Source organism: Rhinopithecus roxellana, chromosome 16, assembly GCF_007565055.1.
Source record: "Rhinopithecus roxellana isolate Shanxi Qingling chromosome 16, ASM756505v1, whole genome shotgun sequence".
NCBI classification, from domain to species: Eukaryota; Metazoa; Chordata; class Mammalia; order Primates; family Cercopithecidae; genus Rhinopithecus; species Rhinopithecus roxellana.
Genome location: NC_044564.1, coordinates 104,517,439 through 104,544,204, shown reverse-complemented (window position 1 = coordinate 104,544,204; position 26,766 = coordinate 104,517,439). Strand labels below are relative to the sequence as shown.

The 26,766-nt window shown below is 40.1% G+C and overlaps 1 protein-coding gene and 1 long non-coding RNA gene across 2 annotated transcripts; one reads left to right on the top strand and one right to left on the bottom strand.

Annotated features, from left to right (window-relative positions):
* The first annotated feature begins 1,762 nt into the window (after positions 1-1,762).
* Positions 1,763-13,472, top strand: LOC104660726. The gene is made up of 8 exons (XM_030919193.1): positions 1,763-2,293; positions 2,671-2,986; positions 4,145-4,224; positions 5,809-6,019; positions 8,335-8,493; positions 10,325-10,474; positions 12,301-12,387; positions 12,476-13,472. Exons 1-8 carry the CDS (start codon positions 1,763-1,765, stop codon positions 12,550-12,552), a joined length of 1,611 nt encoding a protein of 536 aa, XP_030775053.1. The 3' UTR covers positions 12,553-13,472.
* A 6,099-nt stretch (positions 13,473-19,571) lies between these two features.
* Positions 19,572-21,398, bottom strand: LOC115893971. Its single transcript, XR_004054019.1, has 3 exons — positions 21,236-21,398; positions 20,949-21,057; positions 19,572-19,627 (listed from the first exon to the last, which is right to left on the bottom strand). It is a non-coding gene; the product is annotated as an uncharacterized LOC115893971 (long non-coding RNA).
* Between the last annotated feature and the right edge of the window lie 5,368 nt (positions 21,399-26,766).

Sequence of the window (26,766 nt, the reverse complement as noted above, 5' to 3'; positions counted from 1 at the left end):
TGAAACCCTGTCTCTACTAAAAGTACAAAAAATTAGCCAGGATGATGGCGCGCACTTGTAATCCCAGCTACTTGGGAGGCTGAGGCAAGAGAGTTGCTTGAACCCGGGAAGCGGAGGTTGCAGTGAGCCGAGATCATGCCATTGCACTGCAGCCTGGGCGACAGACTGAGATTGCACCTCAAAGAAAAATAAAACAAGTCCAAGAAAATAAATCATATAGATCTAGTGCTGACACAAATTATATTTTGTTTAGTCTTACTTGGTTAGAAATGGGTATCCCTTAGCTGCAAAAATTAAGGCATCTCCTCTGGAATTACTAATTTTAAAGAGCCTCCCTTCCTTCAAACTGATGATTCCAAAGCCCTTCCACAAAATTCCCTAGTCCTCATGATGGAAGCAGTGTTACATTAACGTGTGCAATAATGTAATTATTAAAATAATGCAAACATTAACATAATGGAGATTTCTGTGAAATTCATATAATCAATTACTGTAAATTAACTAATGCAAGCATTATTAGATGAGGATTTATGTCTCATAGAAGCCACTCCCCCACAAAGTGAATTTGGGGGCAGTGGCTTCTATGAGACATAAATCCTCATCTGCCACAGAAGGAAGTCAGCACATGCTATCCATAACTGAAAATGCAAGAAATAGCAGAAAATGCCTATTATTTAAAAATACGGGCCGAGCCTTGTGGCTCACGCTTGTAATCCTAGCACTCTGGGAGGCCGAGGCGAGCGGATCACCTGAGGTTGGGAGTTCCAGACCAGCCTGGCCAACATGGTGAAACGCCGTCTCTCCTAAAAATAGAAAAATTAGCCAGGCGTGGTAGCGGGCGCCTGTAATTCCAGCTACTCTGAAGGCTGAGGCAGGAGAATGGCGTGAACCCGGGAGGCAGAGGTTGCAGTGAGCCGAGATCACGCCACTGCACTCCAGCCTGGGAGACAGAGCGAGACTCTGTCTCAAAAAAAAAAAAAAAAAAAAAAAAAAAAAAAAAAAAAAAAAAAAAAAAAAACGGAAACAGGTATTAGAAGAAACAGCTTAAAATGTTGAAGGTGGTTAGTCTGGGGACCAGTACTCCGGGACTGGGAGGACTAGACCAGAGGTCGGCGGTTTTGCTGTTAAGGCTTACAGAACAATCTAGTTTCAAATTATCCATGTTTAACTTCGACTTTTTCCTATCAGGCTCGGTGCTGCTAGTCCTCTGAGCTCATGGAAAATTAAATCTTTATTAGGAGTCTTCCAAGATCACGCTGGGGTGGCAATGGGGACAGATAACACAATGCAGAAAAGCGAAGTTTCACTGGTCTACAAATACACGTCTATCACGACGTATAAAAGTTAACCCTGTCCCAGCCTGGCCAATATGGTGAAACTCCGTCTCTATTAAAAAATACAAAAATTAGCCGGGCGTGGTGGCGGGCGCCTGTAGTCCCAGCTACTCGGGAGGCTGAGGCAGGAGAATCGCTTGAACCCCGGAGGCGGAGCTTGCAGTGAGCCGAGATCGCGCCACTGCACTCCAGTCTGGGTGACAGAGCGAGACTCCGTCTCAAACAAACAAGTTAACCCTGACAACATCTCGACTTTAAATGCAAAGCACTGCACATGCACACGCTCAACACCTCCCCTTCCTTCTCCAGGGGCAACACACGCAGAACCCCCGCACATTTACGAAATCTACACAACTGCGCATTGGAGCGAATGAGGTCAGAGCCCAGAAAGGTGGAGCGGGAACGATCCCAGCCTTCAGCTAATTCTAATGTCACCTCTAACGTCTGGGGCAAGAACGTTTCAGGAAACCAAGGGGCACCAAGGCTCAGCGCGGAAGAGAAAGACGCCAAGCTACAGGACCTGTCGCGCCTCCAGGGCCGGGGTGGAGCTGACCCAGCCGAGCCCCGCCCCTGCCTGCGTCCGCCAGTGGTCCAGGAGCCGCTTTTTTCCACTCGGGAAGCTTTCAGAGAAGTCTCACAAAGGATTCGGCTGGCCGCTTTTCTCAACGCCGAATCCACGCCATGCTAGTCCTCAGAAGCGGCCTGACCAGGGCGCTTGCCTCTCGGACGCTGGCGCCTCGGGTACTGGCCGCGGGGGCGCGCCCGAGCCCTTGCCCGAGGGGATGGGTGGGGCGGGGGGGTGTTTCAGGAGCGTGCAAGCCACGCGCATGTGCGAGCCACGCGCAGGCGCTCCCAGACCTGGGGCCCAGCGCCGACACCGAAGTTCTAGCTCGGTCTCCGGAGCCGTGTGGCGCGCGAGGAGGGGGCTGCAGGCAGGGATCGTCCCGCCGGCAGTCGCAGTCAGAGGGCTTTTCTAGCTGGATGCCAGGGTTTTTGTGTGTTTTGTTTTTGAGACGGAGTCTCGCTGTATTGCCCAGGCTGGAGTGCAGTGGGGCGATCTCGGTTCACTGCAACCTCCGCCTCCCGGGTTCAGGCGATTCTCCTGTCTTAGCCCCCCGAGTAGCAGGAATTACAGGCCTGCGCCAGCACGCCCTTCTAATTTTTTTTTTGCATATTTAGTAGAGTCGGGGTTTCACCATGTTGGTCAGGCTGGTCTCGAACTCCTGACCTCGTGATCCGCCCGCCTCGACCTCCCAAAGTGCTGGGATTACAGGCATGAGCCACTGCGTCCGGCCTGATGCCGGCTGTTTTCTAGCCTAAATGCCACAACCCCCAGGACACTCCGTGGCGCCGGCTGTTGCGTTTTTGCCGCCCAGCTAAGTCGTGGCTGCGGCCCAGGGAGCGCTCCCACGTTGTCACCTGGCGCTATCGATCCGCCGGTGGAATTGTGGCTTTCCAAGCCACCCCCATCTCTAAACATCAGGTTGAAGGAGGGAATGGCCAACCAGCCGCTCGCAGTGGAACAGGCCTTCCCCTTTTGAATGAAACAACTTTGAGCATTTCGCGGAGACCCTTGAAGAGGAGACCCAGGGTCCCGGTGGGGCTGGACCCTGCCCGCCACCCGCTCTTCGTGCGGTCGCTCCCCCAGCCAGGCTCGGACAGGAGCCTCCTAGCAAACAGGACGATGACAGACTCTTTTTAACCTTAGACGAGAAGTGGACAAAATGGAGCTTGTGATTCTGCCCTAACTTTCGAGATTGGCCTATTCTGTGGCTCCAAACCAAAAATGTCTTTTCCTTTTCACGTTTAGGACTTTACTCCTTTCTGAAGGGGCAGGATAGGAAGTGGATTAACCTATCCTAGAGACAGACTGAGGAACACTAAAGAACAGCAGCTAATGTCAATTCACCTCGGATTAACAATGCAGTCTTTACCCTAAATATTCTTTCTCTCGTGGCGCAGGGCCAAGAATTATTTCCTTATGGCGTTATTCTGAACTTGGCTGAGTTTTTAAAAATGTCTGCCAGTTCTTTTTTAAGTGAAGTGGAGGTCATTGTGCTGGGAATGAGCCCTAACTTGGAGATAAGGGAGCCTGGAGAACTTATGATTTCTGCCTCCAGTAGGTAGTTTGCTGTGCAAGGAAAGTCTCACCGCCCCACACATATCTCTCTCTCCCTGCAGTTAGCCTTTCCTGAGCTTCTCTATTATATATTTCTCCCGGGAAAGAGAATAAAAATCTGTCCATTTGACCACCTATTTTCTGTGAAAGTTGCAGATACCCGGATGAAATCACTCTTGTCAGATCCAGACAGAACAGGCTGGGAAGGCAGAAAGAGAGGAGGCTGGTGCTTACATATCTGAGATAAGAGCTGTTTCCAAGGACTTTAATTTTAATTTTAATTTTTTGAGACAGAGGCTTTTTCTGTCACCTAGGCTGGAGTGCAGTGGTGCAATCTCGGCTCACTGCAACCTCCACTTCCCACGTTCAAGCGATTCTCCTGCCTCAGCTTTCAGAATAACTGGGATTACAGGAGCCCGCCACGACACCCGGCTAATTTTTGTGTTTAGTAGGGATGGGGTTTCGCCGTGTTGGCCATGCTGTTCTGGAACTTCTGACCTCCAGTGATCTGCCCCACCCTCGGCCTCCCAAAGTGCTGGGATTACAGGCGTGAGCCACAGCGCCCAGCCCAAGGACTTCAAAACCCCTACAGGAAATCCTTTCACATCCTACACCCATCTCCTGCTTTGACAAAGTTTATCATTAGGCGTTCTTTAGGACTGCAGTAATTCAGTTAAGATGTTCCTGAAAGACCGCTTTCCTGGTAACAGCATCTCTACCACTGAACTGACAACTCTGGCCTTGAGTCTCTGGAACCAAACAACTCTGTTTGTAAGCAACCTATGTGACTCTCTCGCTTTTTGCTGATAAAAGCTTCCCTTTACCTTTCCCTGACTGGATGCACTGATGGCTTTCTATCCCATACATTTGTATCTATAATCCTCATTTCTCATTCCCAAGTAAACACAACATGTTTGTAGATAATTTTTTTCTAATATCTTTTTTTCGGATAACATCTCCAGATACAAAACTCTGAAAATTAACTTTAAAAACAGTTGTTTCAAATACCTCACTGGCCCATTTTCTGAAATGTTTATATTTTATAATATTTTTAAACTGTAGATACTAAGCAGTTTTTTATTTTCAGAATTTGATTAAATTGACCCAAAAAAAATGGCCATCAAAAGAAAGGACAGTTGCAGTTCTTTTTTGGTGTGAAGAAGGGTTTTCCAAGGAAACTAAGACACTTGGACAGTAAGGGCATAACTCATACTGGAGATGAACTCAAGACAGACAATTATAATTAAGACGTTATGCACACAAACTACATAGACATTTGCATGTTGTAACCAAAAATATGTCAGTGAAAGATGCCTACTGAAACTGTTGTGATAGATTATTCTGAGTAGTGAGCCTCAGGAAGTTGTCACATGCTAACCATATCTAAATGAATGGATTTGTAAACTAGAATGCCACAGGAGTGGTCTGTGTATCCACGTGTGTTTACATACATATTTGCATGTACATACACACAGACAGACTCTGGATAATTTCTGACAGGGCATTTGCTACCGAACATTAAGTTCACTCAGGCTCAGAGGGCCAGAATAGGACAGAGAATTTACCTATTGGGTGTATGACTATTACGAAGGGTGGTCTTAAAGGATAGTTCCATAAACTTGGTATAATTGGGTGCACTAAATGTACGTACTTCTTGATATTGCATCTGTAATTAGAAACAATGATGGAGACAATTCTGATTTGTTGTGTTTTTTTCCTTTTCAGCCTTTATGCAGTATACGCCCATAGTACAATGCAATTGGATAAGTCATAGCTTCCTTTTATATTAGTTACATTCCAGTCCTGTTTTTGACCAGTAGTCTTCGTCAGTGGATTCAAGAAATACTTTGACCTGAATAGCCCTTCCTATTTTTTTAGGAACCTAAAAAAAAAGAGGTTTTTGTTAGTAAACATGTTTTTGGGCCTGCCAAAAGGCATGTGTACTTAATAAATTTTTTTCAATGTGTAACTAATACATATGGTATTGACTAAGATGGAATATTGGCTAAACAGGGGAAAACCTTTTGTAAATTAATGAGACTAAGTCTTAAATGTACTTCTTGGGTAAGGGACTATCATTATGATCCCACGGCCTTCTTATAAAGCAAATTCTAGTGAAACAATGGCTAGAGGTAGACCCCTGCTAGGAAACAGTCCCTATATATTCATCAGAATTAAGAGTAGTTATTTTTATTGACATCTCTATGTAAACAAATGTCTATGGAGAATTGATAACAAAAGTAAACAATGGATAATGAGTCTATGTGTGTTCCTTGTACCAGACTCAGATTTGGTTGTAACAAAATCTGTAATTCTACCTTCCCAGGATATTTACATTTGTCTTATCTTCTTCAGGTGTGCTCATCTTTTGCTACAGGCCCCAGACAATACGATGGAACATTCTATGAATTTCGTACTTATTACCTTAAACCTTCAAAAATGAATGCGTTCATGGAAAATCTTAAGAAAACCATTCATCTTCGGACAGCTCACTCTGAATTGGTTGGATTCTGGAGCGTAGAATTTGGGGGCAGAATGAATAAAGTGTTTCATATTTGGAAGTATGGTAAAGAGTCATCCAGTTTTAGTGTTCAGTATAGATTTTCATTCTGTTAAATGTAACATAAGACTTAGTTCTTGGATCTATATTACTATAGATACATACAGGTTAAGTAAGACTTTTTAAAAGCAATACCAAAAAAATAAATTAGCAGATCTGCTTCCCAGTGGTTCACCTCTAACCACCCCTTGCTTGAACTCTCATGTTATCATAAATGAGAAAACATGGAGTCTCATATATCAAACCATAAAATTGTGAACTAGACTTTAATCTTCAGAAAAATGTTAGAATCGTTTGCTATAAAGATAGTTCGTGAAAATTTAAAGCAGTAATTGTAAATGTTCAAGTGGGTTAAGAGCACAGTTGGGCCTGCCAAAAGACATGTATATTTAATAAAAATGTTTTAAATGTGTAACTAATATATATGGTATTGACTACGATGGAATACTGGCTAAATAAGGGAGAATGCTTTGCAAATTTGTGAGACTCCTAATTGCAGTTCTTGGGTAAAGGGGTATCATTAGGATAAGAGAATTTTTTTTCTTATTATTATTACGGCTAGGGCTGGATATCAGCATTTTTGCAGAAATAATTCACCCATTTGGGAGCTTTATAAAAATGGAGATTTTGAAAGGATGATCGTTAACTTTTAAGCCTTACCCAACTCTGAGATTTAATAATTCTGTTATGTTTAGAGACCACTTTTTTTTTTTCATTTATGTACCCCAGAGTTTCAAGGAATTCACTTTCATACTACCCTAGGGAGGTAAGGAAAAGGAATGAGAGAGAGTTCTTCCCATATGGAGCTGACCTACCCCGATTTAGTGGAGGAAGGATAACAAGTGACAAGAATTCCCAGAATGTTTGTTATTCCCATGTCTGTTCTTAACAGTCCACATCATGACTTGAGGGTACCTAAAGAACTTTTAATAATTTCATTTACTGTTTAGTGATCAGTGTCCAAAGTTAATAGTCATAAAGTAATTTAATATGAAAAGTGTTCATTCTATACTTGACGTAATTCTTTAGTTTTTCCCTGTTATAATAAAACAGACCCTATTAAAACATAACTTATGCTTTAGATAAACCATAAGTTGAAACATATCCCATTGAAAAAACTACTAATAAAGTCTTTATAATTCATTTATATGCTTTAGATAAACCACATATATAATCCACTTATGTGCGTTAGATGAGCCACAAGTTTAATCATGTCCCATTAAACTGCTCATAAAGTCTTTATAATTGACTTAAGTTGTAAGATAGGTGTTATTACTTGTCCTCAGCATAAACTATATAATTCATTTACTGTTAGTCTTAGGAGGCCCTAAAAGTAAATATACTATAGTTTTCCCTCTGTATTTGCAGGAGGTTGGTACCAGGAACCCCTGTAGATACCAAAATCAGCTCAAGTCCCTTATATGAAACAGCATAGTGTTTCCATCAAACCCACACACATCCTTCCATATACTGTAAGTCATCTCTAGATTACTTTCAATCCCTGATACAATATAGATACTATGTAAGTAGTTGTTATATTATTTCACTTGTATTTTTTAAAATATTTTTAATCTGCAGTTGGTTGAATCCATAGATGCAGAACCTGTGGAGAGGGAGGGCTGACTATACAAGGCCCACATCTTGGTAAATGTATATACCTGTTTGGGTAACTTAGAAAGAAGAGAAATAAGTTGTAGAGAAAAAGAATTACTGACAATAAATAAAAGAATCAGCACTATTTCATTGGGAGCTGTTGTTCAAAAAAGAGGCTTAAAAAGTGCATCTTAATTTCATTTATGTTACATTTGATTCAAAGTGTACCTTGACTTAATCACTGACCACCAAGGAAAAATTGTCTTTATAAATCAAATGCTTCCATTTATTAATAAGAATCGTTAACATATACTGAGTACTAACTAAGGTGCCAAACACCATTCCAAGCTCTTTTCATGTATTAATTCATTTAATCCTCACAACAACCCTGGAGGTAGGTGTTATACTATTTTCTTCACAGAATAAGAAACTGAGGCACAGAAAGATTGAATAATGAACCTAATTCACACAACTTCCTAAGAAAGTCTTAGAGCCTATAAAGCCCATTCTATGTCAATTAAGTTCATTTTTTACATTTCAACTCCCCTTTTAGACCATGAGTAACTTGAGAGCAGTTGTCACATATATTTATGTTGGCATCTCCAGTGACATAATAACATGGGGTTCCCATATGGCCTTGCACATTTGCTGAACTGAATAAAATTTACGTAAAAATATGGGCGATTTTAAATCAAAAAAATTTTTTCTTAATTGTTTTCCTCCCATAGATAATTTTGCTCATCGAGCTGAAGTTTGGAAAGCCTTAGCCAACTGTAAGGAATGGCAAGAACAATCTATCATTCCAAATTTGGCTCACATTGATAAACAAGAGACGGAAATTACTTACCTGATACCATGGTCCAAATTAGAAAAGCCTCCAAAAGAAGGTGAGTTCTTCCCTCTTATAGACTATGAGTTTTAATGAGTAAAATACTATAGATCTAAAGCTATAAGAAGTAAAGTTCTATAGGAAAAAATATATAATTCTTTGTTTTCTATAATAATATATGATGAGTCTGGAGATAAAAATGAATTAGAGACTGGGCACGGTGGCTCACACCTGTAATCTCAGCACTTTGGGAGGCCGAGGCGGGCGAATCACTTGAGGTCAAGAATTCAAGATCCACCTGGTCAATGTAGTGAAGTGTCATCTCTACCAAAAATACAAAAATTAGCTGGGTGTGGTGGTGCATGCCTGTAGTCCCAGCTACTCGGGAGGCTGAGGCAGGAGGATTGCCTGAACTTGGGAGGCAGAGGTTGCAGTGAGCCGAGATCGCATCACTCATCACTGCACTTCAGCCTGGGCGACAGAGCGAGACTCAATCTTAAAAAAAAAAAAAAAAAAAAAAAAAAGGAGAGAGAGAGAGAGAGAATTGGAGCTCTAGAGCTCTTTGCTTATCCTTAAAACATTGAGCACAAAAACGTGAAGTATTTTTCCGAATTGAAATCTAACAGATGCCTAACAAAAGTTGACATGGTCAGTACAGGTGAAAAAGTAGGGCTTGGGAGCTAGGAAAACAGGTGTAGGTAGATGAGTCGTAGTTTATGAAATTTTGTCACAGTTTTAAAATGTATAAACCTTTAATATAAAAGTATTTTTTCCACAAATTCAGCTAATCTTAAATCATTAAGTGTATCTTTGTTTGTAAACTGACTGTTTTGAGGGAATAAATTAACTTACACTGTTAAGCTACATTATTGTAGTTTAACTTTTGTGTCTTCCTCTTTCTTGTTTCTCACTTTGGAAAGATTTGTGTTCTTCCTGATTTTACTTCTTGCTCACTAAAGGAAATAATTGCCTCAGTCTAATTTTAAACAGAGGTCAGATTCAAAAAGCATAAACTAATTCAAATTTCATTTTATGTCTCCCATAAACTCAACTTTGTATTTTATTTTAGATTATAAGAGATTTGAAAAGTCTTGTTTGGATTCTAATGTACTTAAAACTCCCCTTAGCTTTCAGCATTAAGTAAAACAGTTGGCTTCGCAGTGTCAGGTCTTATAAATAGTTCCCTTCCTCTATGTTGTTCATAATTCTTTAGTAACTTTGTATTTCTTTCCTTTTTCTTCTCCAATCTACCTTGTCCTCTGGTTTCTTTCTCTCCACCCATCTTATACGTCTGGCCAGAAGGTAGAATGGTTTTTAAGCATTTACCTCGATATTTAAGAAGAATAAAACCATCTCCTTGAGGGTTTTCTTTTTTTCCTTAAAGGCTCAGAGTGACTTTGGGTCAACTAGAAATAGAATCCTATAGGGGAAAATAATACAAAGGAAAAAGTTATTTCCTCTCAAAATTGAAAAGGAGAAGGAAATGTAGGATATCAGAAAGTACTTCTCTTACTCATTTCTTTTTTTAAAAGTGTAGAGGGGCAGCTTGAAAATTCTGCTCCATTATAAATTCTCAATATCTGTGTTTTTGACAAATTTTATAGATTAAAAATATTTCAGAGTGTAGTTTATATATATAGCTTCCAGTCCTTTTTCTTTATTTTCTTTATGATTAATTTTAACAACTGACCCTTCCACATGGACAAAGACTTTCTAAACATAAAAGCAAAGAAAAATAATGCAGAGAATTAATAAATATGAGTGCATATGTATGTATACATGGATTATCCTCTAAATTCATTGGTTAGCCTTCTAATGGAATCAAGAAAACCTGGTTAGATATTGTTTGAATGTCTTCTGTAAAATAATTATTTTTCTCCCTATTCTAGGAGTCTACGAACTAGCTGTTTTTCAGATGAAACCTGGTGGACCAGCTCTGTGGGGTGATGCATTTAAAAGAGCAATTAATGCCCATGTCAATTTAGGCTACACAAAAGTAGTTGGTGTTTTCCACACAGAATATGGAGAACTCAACAGAGGTACAGTTGTCCATTTGTTCTATGAAGTTGCCATATATATTAGATCAGTTTGTCTCTCTTTTTCATTATGGTACCTGTTTTAATTTTTATTTCCAAATTTTTAGAGTTTGTTGTTTATAGGACTGAAAAAACCTATAAACATCTTATTTTACATCTTATTTTTTTACAATGTTAATACTTTATGGAGCCTTTTTCAAATGCTGAACTGCTGTTTTTTTTTTTTTTAAACTTTTATTTTAGGTTCACGGGGTATATGTGAAGGTTTGTTACCTAGGTAAACCCATGTCATGGGGATTTGTTGTACAGATTATTTCATCACTCAGGTATTAAGCCCAGTACCCAATTATTATCTTTCTAATCCTCTCCCTCCTCCCATCTTCCATTCTCAAGTAGACCCCAGTGTCTGTTGTTTCCTTCTTTGTGTTCATAAATTCTCATCATTTAGCTTCCACCTGTTAGAACATGTGGTATCTGATTTTCTTTTCCTCCGTTGGTTTGTTGAGGATAATAGCCTCTAGCTCCATCCATGTTCCCACAAAAGATATAATCTGGTTCTTTTTTATGGCTGCATGGTATTCCATGGTGTGTATGTACCACATTTTCTTTATCCAATCTGTTGTTGATAGGCATATTGGTTTTCATGAAAAGATTCCAAGTCTTTGCTGTTGTGAATAGTGCTGCAGTGAACATTCACATGTACATGTCTTTAGGGTAGAATGATTGACATTTCTCTGGGTATATATCCAGTAATGGGATTGCTAGGTCGAATGCCAGTTCTGCTTTTAGCTCTTTGAGGAATCACCATACTGCTTTCCACAGTGGTTGAACTGATTTACACTCCCATCAACAGGGTATAAGTGTTCCCTTTTTTTCATAACCTCACCAGCATCTGTTATTTTTTGACTTTTTAGTAATAGCCATTCTGACTGGTGTGAGATGGTATCTAGTTGTGGCTTATATTTGCATTTCTCTAATGATCAGTGATATTGAGCATTTTTTCATAAGTTTGTTGGCCTGATGTATGTCTTCTTTAGAAAAGTGACTGTTCATGCCCTTTACCCACTTTTTAATGGGGTTCTTTGTTTTTCTCTTATATGTTTGTTTAAGTTCCTTATAGAGGCTAGATATTAGGCCTTTGTCAGATGCATAGTTTGCAAAAAATTTTCTTCCATTCTGTAGGTTGTCTGTTTATTGATAGTTTTTTTTGTTGTTGTTTTTTGTGTTGTTTTGCTGTGCAGAAGCTCTTAAGTGTAATTAGATACCATTTGTCAATTTTTGTTTTTGTCATGATTGTTTTTGTTGTCTTTGTCATTCAAAATTAATATCATTGACATAGAAAATTATCACATTGTTCTAACATTTTTAAAAATCTGTTACTAAGTATAATATACAGTAAGACCCTAATTTGTTTTACTCATTTTTTTTAAAGGAAACACGCCATATGTTGATAAAGGGTTGTCTAGGCACTTAAGGTTATACTAATTTTTATTTTTTCTTTGTATCACCTAAATTTTCTACAGTAAACAATTTTTTTTAATCTGCTTTTTAAGAAAAAAATAGTAGGAAGTTGGGTCTAGTCTTAATTGTACCTTAAGCTGTGTTTCTTTGCATTCTCTCTTCAGCCTTATGTTTCCAGTTTAACTTACAAATTTATCTCCCAAATTTCTGATCCCTCTGAAATCTTATCACTAACATGTTTAGTTTTACCTTCTTGATATCACTATTTTGATTTAAAGAATAAGACAACATTTCTGATTCATTTTTTCAATATTTCTTATTTGCTATTGCCATATAGTTCAGAAACTACTTGTGGTTTGCTTCTGCAGTTCATGTTCTTTGGTGGAACAAGAGTGCAGATAGTCGTGCAGCTGGGAGACATAAGTCCCATGAGGATCCCAGAGTTGTGGCAGCTGGTAAGCTGTTTGACTAGGCATGAATTATTTTTAGAACAAATGTGATTCAGTCAATAATTGTATGCCTTCTTATGAAATGTTTTTCCAGTTCGGGAAAGTGTCAACTACCTAGTATCTCAGCAGAATATGCTTCTGATTCCTACATCATTTTCACCGTTGAAATAATTTTCTGCTGAAATACAAAACATTTCATTAACTGCTCTAAGATGTGTCTGCTAATGGTGCTTAAATTCTCCCAAGAGGTTCTCACTTTTATTTGAAGGAGGTGGTAAGTTAATTAGTTAATTTGCTATGCTTCCTGCATTTTTGAAAGTTACATCTTCTCCACTGCTTTAAGAAATAGTTCAGTTCACTTTCACCTTGGCATTTCAGTATGTTACACATTAGAAGTTGTTGTCACTACTTGGTTTTTCATTTGTTTTAGAATACCTCTTCTGTATTTTGATAACTCATTGCTTTATAGAATTTTCTTTTATTCAAATAAGGATTTTACATTTCCTTGCCCGACAGTATTTTTGAATTATTTATATAAAATATCTCTCTTTTCATCATATCTACTTTTCCTGAGTTTTTTTTTAAAAATTGCTTAGTGACGTTTATTTTGTGATATCAAATGGGATTTATAAAAATATTAGATTATTTCTTTACTGTGGAAAAGTACAATGTCATCTGTAGTAATTATTGCTTTTACATTAATTATTAGTCATTCTAACTTGGAAAATAATGCAGTTGGGACACAGTGTCAAAAATCTAGAAAGTCTTGTTGGTTTATATGCTGAAATTGTTCATTTATAATTAATTTTACTAACTTCTACTTAGTTTGGATCACTAACAGAGATCTTGGGACATTTATTTGTTTTTTGTTGTTGTTGTTGTTGTTATTTTTTTCTTTTTTTTTTTACTTTTCAGTTTAATTTATTTGACTCAAGCAATCAGAATGGTCCTGGTACATCATATATAAGCATTTTGTTGATAAGGACACTCATGCTAGTGAAGGCTAACATAGGATATGGAGGCTTCCTTTGTGAGGTCTGTTACTAGCATGTTAATGAGGGGATTTGACAGTTTTTTTTTTTTTTTTATACTTTAAGTTCTAGGGTACATGTGCATAACGTGCAGGTTTGTTACACATGTATACTTGTGCCATGTTGGTGTGCTGCACCCATCAACTCGTCAGTACCCATCAATTCGTCATTTACATCAGGTATAACTCCCAATGCAATCCCTCCCCCCTCCCCCCTCCCCATGATAGGCCCCGATGTGTGATGTTCCCCTTCCCGAGTCCAAGTGATCTCATTGTTCAGTTCCCACCTATGAGTGAGAACATGCGGTGTTTGGTTTTCTGTTCTTGTGATAGTTTGCTAAGAATGATGGTTTCCAGCTGCATCCATGACTCTACAAAGGATGCAAACTCATCCTTTTTTATGGCTGCATAATATTCCATGGTGTATATGTGCCACATTTTCTTAATTCAGTGTGTCACAGATGGACATTTGGGTTGATTCCAAGTCTTTGCTATTGTGAATAGTGCCGCAATAAACATACGTGTGCATGTGTCTTTATAGCAGCATGATTTATAATCCTTTGGGTATATACCCAGTAATGGGATGGCTGGGTCATATGGTACATCTAGTTCTAGATCCTTGAGGAATCGCCATACTGTTTTCCATAATGGTTGAACTAGTTTACATTCCCACCAACAGTGTAAAAGTGTTCCTATTTCTCCACATCCTCTCCAACAACTGTTGTTTCCTGACTTTTTAATGATTGCCATTCTAACTGGTGTGAGATGGTATCTCATTGTGGTTTTGATTTGCATCTCTCTGATGGCCGGTGATGATGAGCATTTTTTCATGTGTCTGTTGGCTGTATGAATGTCTTCTTTTGAGAAATGTCTGTTCATATCCTTTGCCCACTTTTTCATGGGGTTGTTTGTTTTTTTCTTGTAAATTTGTTTGAGTTCTTTGTAGATTCTGGATATTAGCCCTTTGTCAGATGAGTAGATTGCAAAAATTTTCTCCCATTCTGTAAGTTGCCTGTTCACTCTGATGGTAGTTTCTTTTGCTGTGCAGAAGCTCTTTAGTTTAATTAGATCCCATTTGTCAATTTTGCCTTTTACTGCCGTTGCTTTTGGTGTTTTAGACATGAAGTCCTTGCCCATGCCTATGTCCTGAATGGTACTACCTAGGTTTTCTTCTAGGGTTTTTATGGTATTAGGTCTAACATTTCAGTCTCTAATCCATCTTGAATTAATTTTTGTATAAGGAGTAAGGAAAGGATCCAGTTTCAGCTTTCTACTTATGGCTAGCCAATTTTACCAGCACCATTTATTAAATAGGGAATCCTTTCCCCATTTCGTGTTTCTCTCAGGTTTGTCAAAAATCAGATGGCTGTAGATGTGTGGTATTATTTCTGAGGACTCTGTTCTATTCCACTGGTCTATATCTCTGTTTTGGTACCAGTACCATGCTGTTTTGGTTACTGTAGCCTTGTAGTATAGTTTGAAGTCAGGTAGCATGATGCCTCCAGCTTTGTTCTTATGACATAGGATTGTCTTGGCAATGCGGGCTCTTTTTTAGTTCCATATGAACTTTAAAGCAGTTTTTTCCAATTCTGTGAAGAAACTCATTGGTAGCTTGATGGGGATGGCATTGAATCTATAAATAACCTTGCGCAGTATGGCCATTTTCACGATATTGATTCTTCCTATCCATGAGCATGGTATATTCTTCCATTTGTTTGTGTCCTCTTTTATTTCACTGAGCAGTGGTTTGTAGTTCTCCTTGAAGAGGTCCTTGACATCCCTTGTAAGTTGGATTCCTAGGTATTTTATTCTCTTTGAAGCAATTGTGAATGGAAGTTCATTCATGATTTAGCTCTCTGTTTGTCTGTTACTGGTGTATAAGAATGCTTGTGATTTTTGCACATTAATTGTGTATCCTGAGACTTTGCTGAAGTTGCTTATCAGCTTAAGGAGATTTTGGGCTGAGACAATGGGGTTTTCTAAATATACAATCATGTCATCTGCAAACAGGGACAATTTGACTTCTTCTTTTCCTAACTGGATACCCTTGATTTCTTTCTCTTGCCTGATTGCCCTAGCCAGAACTTCCAACACTATGTTGAATAGGAGTGGTGAGAGAGGGCATCCCTGTCTTGTGCCAGTTTTCAAAGGGAATTTTTCCAGTTTTTGCCCATTCAGTATGATATTGGCTGTGGATTTGTCATAAATAGCTCTTATTATTTTGAGGTACGTTCCATCAATACCGAATTTATTGAGCGTTTTTAGCATGAAGGGCTGTTGAATTTTGTCAAAGGCCTTTTCTGCATCTATTGAGATAATCATGTGGTTCTTGTCTTTGGTTCTGTTTATATGCTGGATTACGTTTATTGATTTGCGAATGTTGAACCAGCCTTGCATCCCAGGGATGAAGCCCACTTGATCATGGTGGATAACCTTTTTGATGTGCTGCTGAATCCGGTTTGCCAGTATTTTATTGAGGATTTTTGCATCGATGTTCATCAGGGATATTGGTCTAAAATTTTCTTTTTTTGTTGTGTCTCTGCCAGGCTTTGGTATCAGGATGATGTTGGCCTCATAAAAGGAATTAGGGAGGATTCCCTCTTTTTCAGTTGATTGGAATAGTTTCAGAAGGAATGATACCAGCTCCTCCTTGTACCTCTGGTAGAATTCAGCTGTGAATCCATCTGGTCCTGGACTTTTTTTGGTTGGTAGGCTATTAATTATTGCCTCAATTTCAGAGCCTACTATTGGTCTATTTAGGGATTCAACTTCTTCCTGGTTTAGTCTTGGAAGAGTGTAAGTGTCCAAGAAATTATCCATTTCTTCTAGATTTTCTAGTTGATTTGCATAGACGTGTTTATAGTATTCTCTGATGGTAGTTTGTATTTCTGTGGGGTCCGTGGTGATATCATCCCCTTTATCATTTTTTATTGCGTCTATTTGATTCTTCTCTCTTTTCTTCTTTATTAGTCTTGCTTGCTGTCTGTCAATTTTGTTGATCTTTTCAAAAAACCAACTCCTGGATTCATTGATTTTTTGGAGGGTTTTTTGTGTCTCTATCTCCTTCAGTTCTGCTCTGATCTTAGTTATTTCTTGCCTTCTGCTAGCTTTTGAATGTGTTTGCTCTTGCTTCTCCAGTTCTTTTAATTGTGATGTTAGAGTGTCAATTTTAGATCTTTCCAGCTTTCTCTTGTGGGCATTTAGTGCTATAAATTTCCCTCTACACACTGCTTTAAATGTGTCCCAGAGATTCTGGTATGTTGTATCTTTGTTCTCATTGGTTTCAAAGAACATCTTTATTTCTGCCTTCATTTGGTTATGTACCCAGTAGTCATTCAGGAGCAGGTTGTTCAGTTTCCGTGTAGTTGAGCAGTTTTGATTGAGTTTCTTAGTCCTGAGTTCTAGTTTGATTGCACTGTGGTCTGAGAGACAGTTTGTTATAATTTCTGTTCTTTTACATTTGCTGAGGAGTGCTTTACTTCCAATTATGTGGTCAATTTTGGAATAAGTGCGACGTGGTGCTGAGAAGAATGTATATTCTGTTGATTTGGGGTGGAGAGTTCTATAGATGTCTATTAGGTCCGCTTGGTGCAGAGATGAGTTCAATTCCTGGATATCCTTGTGAACTTTCTGTCTCGTTGATCTGTCTAATGTTGACAGTGGAGTGTTGAAGTCTCCCATTATTATTGTATGGGAGTCTAAGTCTCTTTGTAAGTCTCTAAGGACTTGCTTTATGAATTTGGGTGCTCCTGTATTGGGTGCATATATATTTAGGATCGTTAGCTCTTCCTGTTGAATTGATCCCTTTACCATTATGTAATGGCCTTCTTTGTCTCTTTTGATCTGAGATGGTTTAAAGTCTATTTTATCAGAGACTAGGATTGCAACCCCTGCTTTTTTTTGTTCTCCATTTGCTTGGTAGATTTTCCTCCATCCCTTTATTTTGAGCCTATGTATGTCTCTGCATGTGAGATGGGTCTCCTGAATACAGCAGACTGATGGGTCTTGACTCTTCATCCAGTTTGCCAGTCTGTGTCTTTTAATTAGAGCATTTAGTCCATTAACATTTAAGGTTAATATTTTTATGTGTGAACTTGATCCTGCCATTATGATATTAACTGGTTATTTTGCTCGTTAGTTGATACAGTTTCTTCCTAGCCTCGATGGTCTTTACATTTTGGCATGTTTTTGCAAAGGCTGGTACCGGTTGTTCCTTTCCATGTTTAGGGCTTCCTTCAGGGTCTCTTGTAAGGCAGGCCTGGTGGTGATAAAATCTCTAAGCATTTGCTTATCTGTAAAGGATTTTATTTCTCCTTCACTTATGCAACTTAGTTTGGCTGGATATGAAATTCTGGGTTTAAAATTCTTTTCTTTAAGAACGTTGAATATTGGCCCCCACTCTCTTCTGGCTTGTAGAGTTTCTGCTGAGAGGTCTGCTGTTAGTATGATGGGCTTCCCTTTGTGGGTAACCCGACCTTTCTCTCTGGCTGCCCTTAAGATTTTTTCCTTCATTTCAACTTTGGTGAATCTGGCAATTATGTGTCTTGATGTTGCTCTTCTCGAGGAGTATCTTTGTGGTGTTCTCTGTATTTCCTGAATTTGAATGTTGGCCTGCCCTACTAGGTTGGGGAAGTTCTCCTGGATGATATCCTGAAGAGTGTTTTCCAACTTGGTTCCATTATCCCCCTCACTTTCAGGCACCCCAATCAGACGTAGATTTGGTCTTTTTACATAATCCCATACTTCTTGCAGGCTTTGTTCATTTCTTTTTCTTCTTTTTTCTTTTGGTTTCTCTTCTCGCTTCATTTCATTCATTTGATCTTCAATCGCTGATACTCTTTCTTCCAGTTGATCGAGTCGGTTACTGAAGCTTGTGCATTTGTCACGTATTTCTCGTGTCATGGTTTTCATCTCTGTCATTTCATTTATGACCTTCTCTGCATTAATTATTCTAGCTATCAATTCTTCCACTCTTTTTTCAAGATTTTTAGTTTCTTTGCGCTGGGTACGTAATTCCTCCTTTAGCTCTGAGAAGCTTGATGGCCTGAAGCCTTCTTCTCTCATTTCGTCAAAGTCATTCTCTGTCCAGCTTTGATCCAATGCTGGCGATGAGCTGCGCTCCTTTGCAGGGGGAGATGCGCTCTTATTTCTTGAATTTCCAGCTTTTCTGCCCTGCTTCTTCCCCATCTTCGTGGTTTTATCTGCCTCTGGTCTTTGATCATGATGACGTACTGATGGGGTTTTGGTATAGGTGTCCTTCCTGTTTGATAGTTTTCCTTCTAACAGTCAGGACCCTCAGCTGTAGGTCTGTTGGAGATTGCTTGAGGTCCACTTCAGACCCTGTTTGCCTGGGTATCAGCAGCAGAGGTTGCAGAAGATAGAATATTGCTGAACAGTGAGTGTACCTGTCTGATTCTTACTTTGGAAGCTTCCTCTCAGGGGTGTACTCCACCCTGTGAGGTGTGGGGTGTCAGACTGCCCCTAGTGGGGGATGTCTCCCAGTTAGGCTACTCAGGGGTCAGGGACCCACTTGAGCAGGCAGTCTGTCCCTTCTCAGATCTCAACTTCCGTGTTGGGAGATCCACTGCTCTCTTCAAAGCTGTCAGACAGAGTCGTTCGCATCTGCACAGGCCTCTGCTGCTTCCCCTTTTGTTGTTTAGCTGTGCCCTGTCCCCAGAGGTGGACTCTACAGAGACAGGCAGGTTTCCTGAGCTGCTGTGAGCTCCACCCAGTTGGAGCTTCCCAGCGGCTTTGTTTACCTACTTAAGCCTCAGCAATGGCGGGCGCCCCTCCCCCAGCCTCGCTGCTGCCCTTTCGGTTAGATCGCAGACTGCTGTGCTAGCAATGAGGGAGGCTCTGTGGCCATGGGACCCTCCCGGCCAGGTGTGGGTATAATGTCCTGGTGTGCCCGTTTGCTTAAAGCGCAGTATTGGGGTGGGAATTACCCGATTTTCCAGGTGTTGTGTGTCTCAGTTCCCCTGGCTAGGAAAAGGGATTCCCTTCCCCCTTGCGCTTCCCAGGTGAGGCGATGCCTCGCCCTGCTTCAGCTCTCACTGGTCGGGCTGCAGCAGCTGACCAGCCCCAATTGTCTGGCACTCCCTAGTGAGATGACCCCAGTACCTCAGTTGAAAATGCAGAAATCACCGGTCTTCTGTGTCGCTCGCGCTGGGAGTTGGAGACTGGAGCTGTTCCTATTCGGCCATCTTGCTCCGCCCCCTGCCATTTATTTGTTTTAAAGAAATATTTGTGGTTATGGAAATGCTTGCCCTAATAAAAATCCTACATATTCATTGTTTTTTTAAATTCACATTTTATACTTATATGATCTCTAGAGCTCTTACTATGTTGCTATAAGACAGTAATATAGTGATAATTTACCAACTTTATTGAAAATGTTAAGTTGCATCAATAAAATAGCATGCTGGGAACCTGAGAAGGAAGGTTTCTTTAGTACTGCGACAGATGTCCTGGAGTTTTCCTTGAAACATCTTTCATTTCCATTTTACTTGATGCGTCTACCTTATAAAACTAGATTTGGTACTCCTGATAGTGTATATTTACAGCTATATTATTTTTACATTTTTACAGACTGTCTCCTGATAGTCTATATTTACAGCTATATTATTTTATATTTTTAAAATCTTATAGCTATAAAATAGTAAATTGTGAATTAGCTGTCCAAGGGAAATTTGGAAAACAAAATGTACAGTTTCCTCTTATTTATCAGGCTGTCAGCGATCTGCAGTTTATCTGGGCTGTTATGCAATGTCAGATATTATTTATGAGAGGCAGGCAGTGGCAGCTTAAACAGACATGCCGCCTCAGCATTCTTTTCCATGCAGAGTTCAAAGAGGCCTAAGACATCTCACATTTACGTGAAATAGTTGGAGCCTAAGTATGTGGTTAATTACACATAAATGACCAATTAAAATTAAAAGTTAACTAAAATACTACAGAAGACATTTAATATTTTGCTTCAGAATGTTATAGTACCTTAGGGTTATGAATATCAATTATTTTTTATCCATACCTTATTTAAAAGGAAGGGGAAGCTGACATTTTTATCTTTTTTAATAGATACACTCTTTGTTATCTTAAAGGCTTCCCTGGATTAAGCAAAACTAGAATTACATGGTTTAAATCATATACCATATTCTTCATACTTAGCTCCAAGTAGATTATGACTTTTTCTACAACTTAACATGACAGAGATTTGCCTTCCAGGGGGTCTAATTTGAAGAGGAAAGTAATTTACATGTACAGGGTTATATCATAGCATTATGTTTTTCTCTATTTTATTCATTCTTTCATTCTCTTCAATGACTCCCAGCACCTGTTCTTCCATCTTCATTCTTAGCCAATGACTTTTCCTTTTACTTCACAGAGAAAATAACAATCAGAACAGTCTTCATAAGTTCCCACCCCGACCTCTGCCCTGTTTCTGCAGCCAACCCTGCATGCCCTGCCTTCTCTCCTCTCACTGTGGATGAATGACCCGTGCGCCAAGCAAACACAAACCCTCCACTTGAACACTCACTTGCTGAAGGATGTGGCTCAGGCAGTTTTCCTCTCTTGTCGCCTGAAGCCACAGTATTCCCCTTCAACTGGATTCTTCTCCTCAGCATACGAATATACTATTATTTTTCCTATATAAAAAAATAAAATAAAATCACCCCATTTTTTTTACTTTACAATATGACTCAAAAAAGTAGTTCATACTTCCTGCCTCCATCTTCTTCCCTCACATTATCTCTTAAACATTCTCTGATCACGCCAGCCAAATTGCGCTTGTCAACTCATTTCCCAGTTCTCATTTTACTTGACCTGTTAGCAGTTGACCTCTCCTTTCTTCTGGAAACAGTTTCTTCGTTTCTCTGAAACACTGACTGCACAGGCCTTCGTATCTCCTAGTCCCCACCTTGTCTCCTTGACCTCCAATGTAAGGACTGAGTTCTTGGACCACTTCTCTTTTCTTTTTATACTAACTCCCTATGTCATCACCCCCAGTCTTGTGACTTCAAATGCTATGTGTGCGTGGATGGCTCCAGTCCACACCTCTTTTCTTTTTTCAAATTCACACATGTGAATTTGAATTCCAGGCTCATCACATCCAGGTGTGTTCCCCACACCTCCACCTGAAGGTCTATTAGAAATCTCACACCCCTCTTGTCCACAACTGAGCTCTTGATCTTTACCCAGAAACTTATCTCAGCTAATGGCAACTCCAGCTTTCTGTTTTGCTCAGGCCACAGACCTCAGAGTCATTCTCACACTGCCTTTTCTCTCTCACACCATTGTGTACCTGTCAGCAGATCCCAGATAGCTAGAGTTTGATTGCTTCACATCCCTATAGCAACTATCCTGGTTCAAGCCAATCGTCATCTGGATTTTTGGGAAGTGCTCTTAACTGGTGTCCTGCCCTTCCCCTCTGCTCTCAACCCTACTTTCAACATAGCAGTCAGAATAATCTAAAATATAAACCAGATCATATCACTCCTCTGCTCAACAGCCCCTCCCAATACCTTCGTCTCTTCCTCAGAGTAATTGTCCAAGCCTCTATAACTGTGGCCTACAAGTCTTTACATGATCTGTCCTGTTACCTTTTCCATCCTCACTCCAGACCTGGCCTAAGAGGCTTTTCTTTGAACCTGCTAAACATGCTCTTACCTGAGGGTCCATTCCCACTGCTTCTGCCTGGAATGCTCTTCCCTAGACAAGCATCTGCATGGATCATTTCCATGCTTCCTCGGGTCTTTGCCCCCATGAAGCCTTCCCTGACAACCCTATTTAAGATTGTAATCTCCTCCCACGGTGGCCCCTATCTGCTAGAGACCGAATGTTTTTGTCCCCCGAAAATGCATATGTTGATGCCTTAATCTCAACATAGGAGGTTGGGCCTTTGGGAGTTAGTTTTAGATGAGGTCATGTGGGTAAGAGAATCGGTGCATTTGTAAGGGCATAAAGAGTCCTCACTGTGAGGAAACCAGAATGTAAGCCTTCACCAGAACTTAATAATGCTGGCACCCTGGTCTTAGATTTCTCAGCCACTAGATCTGTGAGAAAAAAAAGTTTGTTGTTTAAGCCACCCAATCTATGGTACTGTTGTTACAGCAACCTGAACTAAGACACTATACCTCTCCCGGCTTTATTTTTCTGTTATCACCGTAATTAATGTTTTACTTATATATGATTTGTTAATGTATGTCTCTTCCCACTAGAAACCAAACTCTATGACAGCAAGGGTTTTTGTTTTCATTATTTTCATATTACCCTTGCCTAGCATGTGATAAGCCCTAAGTACTTGTTGGCTGAATTAACATATGAGATGTGTGAGTTTGGAAAAAGAAGTACATCATTCCTCCACTCTCATTTTGTGCCACCGTTAACAGTAGATTACGTAATTGTTATTGGAGGTGCCTCACTACTACATTTGGAAAGTATTCCTGGAAGACACGGCGAATGACTCAGTAGAAGTTCTGGCTATGGGGGGGGTGCCATCAATAAAAATAATACCATTGCCTGTTGGTTATAAGTTGCTGTCACAGACTATAAAGGTATTTGAATTGTATTTCCAGGAAGAGAAACAGATATGCAACCAATCTGATTCCGTTCTACCTGCTGCCACAGAACTCCCAAAGGATAAGCAAATGCCACTTGTAGACTCAAACTCTGAACTTCATTCTCAGCACCAGCTTTTAACCTACTGAGTAAATCCTATGAACCTGACTAGTGTTGCAACTGAAGTTGTAGCACTTTCTGTCATCAAAGGAGTGTGAACCTGGAGTATGTTGGAAGAAGAGTTAGATTCATTAGCGAGACCTCTTTCGTAACTGCTGTCACCTAGAATGTCTGTTCTCTAAGCATCTTCTTGAAAGAAGCACATTCCCCCAGGAGAAGGAAATGGTTTGTTCTCTTTAGTGACGGACAGTTGGCCCAGGAACCTGAGGTAAAGGAGTATGGGCATTAGACAAAATGAGTTTTATAATAGTTGTTTGGAAGAAATGGAAGTTTTTGAATCATAGGCTTCTGCCTTGAAAGGGCAAGTCCGTAGTGGTTGTGAACCAGCCAGATTGTATACAAGCCTCCTGCCAGAAGAAATGCCTGTAGGATTAAAAGCAAAACAGCAAAATCAAAAAGGAAGGGCAAGATGATGCCCAAGTGCAGCCTATATTATTAACAGACAAGGAAATGATCCAAATAGAAGTTCTGTAAACCAGTTGTTGTCCTGCTTTCTGCTTCCCTTCAAAGCAAAAATATAGATTTGTGTGTATTTGCAGTCTCCCCTTCCTTGCCTCTCATTCTTCCCTGAAAATCTATTCCAGTTAGGTCTGCATCCTTGTCATTCTGAAATGACTCTTTTGAAGGTCACCAAGGACCACTGTCTTCTCAAATTCAATAGCCATTCCTGCCTTTACTCATTTACATTCCTTACTCATCTTCTCAGCAGCGTTGGATATAATTGACAACTTCTGCCTTCCTGAAACAATAATTCTCTGGGTTACAACGTATGGCATTATACTCTTCAGATTTTCCTTTCTCACTGGCCAGTCCCTCTCCATTTCCCTGGCTGGCTTGTCTTCTAAATGTTATAGGATCTTAGGCTCAAGAATGTTCCCTCTCTTCATTCTCTCCAGGTAATCTCATTCAGTCCCAAGGCTTAAATATATACATACCGATAACTTGCACTTTTTTTTTTTTTTTTTTTTTTAAGATGGCGTTTCACACTTGTTGCCCAGGCTGGAGTGCAGTGGCGCGATCTCCGCTCACTGCAACCTCCGCCTCCCAGGTACAAGCGATTCTCGTCTCAGCCTCCAGAGTAGCTCGGATTACAGGCATGCGCCACCATGCCCGGCTATTTTTTTGTATTTATTAGAGACGGGGTTTCACCATGTTAGGCTGATCACAAACTCCTGACCTCAGGTGATCCACCTGCCTCGGCCTCCCAAAGTGCTGGGATTATAGGCGTGCGCCACCATGCCCAGCCAACTTGCACACATTTATCTCATTTTCCATCATTGCCCCTGAGCTTCAGACTGAAATACCAACTGCATTTTTAACACAGCCATCTACCTAGTTCAGGTCACAAACTAGAAGTCACCTTGCTAGCTCTCTTTCCCTCGGTCCCTTCATGGAGTCCGTCAGCAGGTCCTGCTGGATCTATCTCCAAAGTGGATACTGAACGTTACCATAGCTCCCTATCTATTGCTACCATCTTAGTCCAATCCCCCATTATCTATTAGTCTTCCTACTATCCTTTCTTCCCATAGTAGCCAGTGTTCTTTCTGAAACAAAGTAATGTCATACCACTACTGTTTAAAACTCTCCAGTGGCTCCTTGTTGCACTAACAATAAAATCCAAATACCTTAAAAAGGCTGGCAAGATCCTGTGAGAGGTAGTCCCTGCTATCGCTCCAGTTCCACCCCCTGCCACTCTTCTCCTTGCTAACCCAGTACAAGAGACATTAGTACAGATACCTCTTTTACCCCCTCAGCTTGCCAAGCTTTTTCCCACTGGGCTTTTGCAACACTTATTCTTTCTTGCGGGAATATTCTTCGCACCCACCTTGAAAGGTTGCTCCTGCTTTTTATTCGGTTCTGAGCATGTCACTCCTCAGAAAAGGCCATCTCTGCCTTCTCTCCATTGTTATCCGATGACCATGTCTTATTTTCTTCTTAGCACCGATTGCTGTCAAAATATATTAGATGTGTTTATCCACACGTCATCTTTCACCACTGAAATATAAATTCATTAGAGCAGGAATTCTATTTTCTTCTACATTGTACCCCCAGTACCTAGAGAAGTAGCTGGCATACAATAAAGTTCAATAACTATTTGTTAATGTATATTGATGCTGATGTGATTTTACAAGGTCGATTTTAACTGATACCTAACTTCAACAAAAAGAACCCTCCGCCACTTGACTGTCCCTGTACCTTTGGATGAGTTTCTTATCCACGAAGCTGTAATTTACTCATATGTAAAATGGTACTTTTTACCTTATTTTTCGTACTTAATGTAGACATTACCATTACAAAGTGTCAAGTTTTTTGAATCTGGGAAAGTTCTTTTGGGCTTTTCTACAGAGAGAAGAATGTTTTGGTCAAGACTCATGGGTAGGGCCAGGCGAGGTGGCTCACACCTGTAATCCCAGCACTTTGGGAGGCCATGGTGGACGGATCACCTGAGGTCAGGAGTTCGAGACCAGCCTGGCCAACATACAGTGAAACCCCATCTCTTCTAAAAGTACAAAATTTAGCTGGCATGGTGGCGCATGCCTATAGCCCCAGCTACTTGGGAAGCTGAGGAGAATTGCTTGAACCTGGGAGGCAGAGATTGCAGTGAGCCAAGATCATGCCACTCACTGCACTCCAGCCTGGATGACAGAGCGAGAGTCTGTTTCTCAAAAAAACAAAAACAAAACTCATGGGTAACATTTTCATCTAAATTACCTGCCTTTTTATTTTTCAATAAAGTTTTTTCTTCTCCCTTGTCATTGTTCACGAAGAAACAGTGTTCTATGATTTCATTAGAGTCACTGTAACATAAACTTCAAGACAGGAGGATGAAGTTGTGATGCTGATGCTCACTTCAAGCTCACTTGAAGCCAAGATTTTTCTGCACACAAAGTTCAGATCTGTGCCACAGAAAAAGGACTGCTCACGACACTTTGTCACAGCCATTCCCAAGAGGTCACAAATAGAGCCAACCTCTTGTACTGCCTCAAAAGGACTGTTTGACAGGGATTCTTCAAGTAGCAAAATAAGCAGACATCTTTTTCTGAAACTGATTTCTAATGAGCTATGAAAAATACATTTACATTGTCTCAGCACTACTCCTATGTTGTCTGCATAGCACTTATTACAGGAGAAAAGAATCACTGATATTAGTATCATTTCTGTTTCCACATCTATACTCCTTCCTGCTCACCCTTGCCACCACCCCCAGCACCTTGTCAGTATACCTGCTACATCGTGTCCTTCTATTTTTGGTTGAATTAAAAAAAGGGCACTGAAGGCTGCCTTTGTAGCTTCCCCTATACCAAGTGAACATTTATTAAATAAGCTCAGCTACAGAGCATTTTCAGAAATCTCAGTGCAGCTTCATAATCATTAAGCAGAGGATTTATCTAAAAACCTCTAACACTTAATACCGGTTACTCAGTATCTTAACCAACATGAAAATACAAAACAACCTTTTATTTACGAGTAGTCCCCTCAGTTCTCTTTTATGACTAAGGGAACATTTGAATCTTTTCTCAAGTTTTTCCTTTTGATCCAACTCACTTCCCCTCTACTTTTCTAATGGCTTTATAACCCTTCAACGGTAGGTGGTGCCACAAATGCACAAAAGTAAA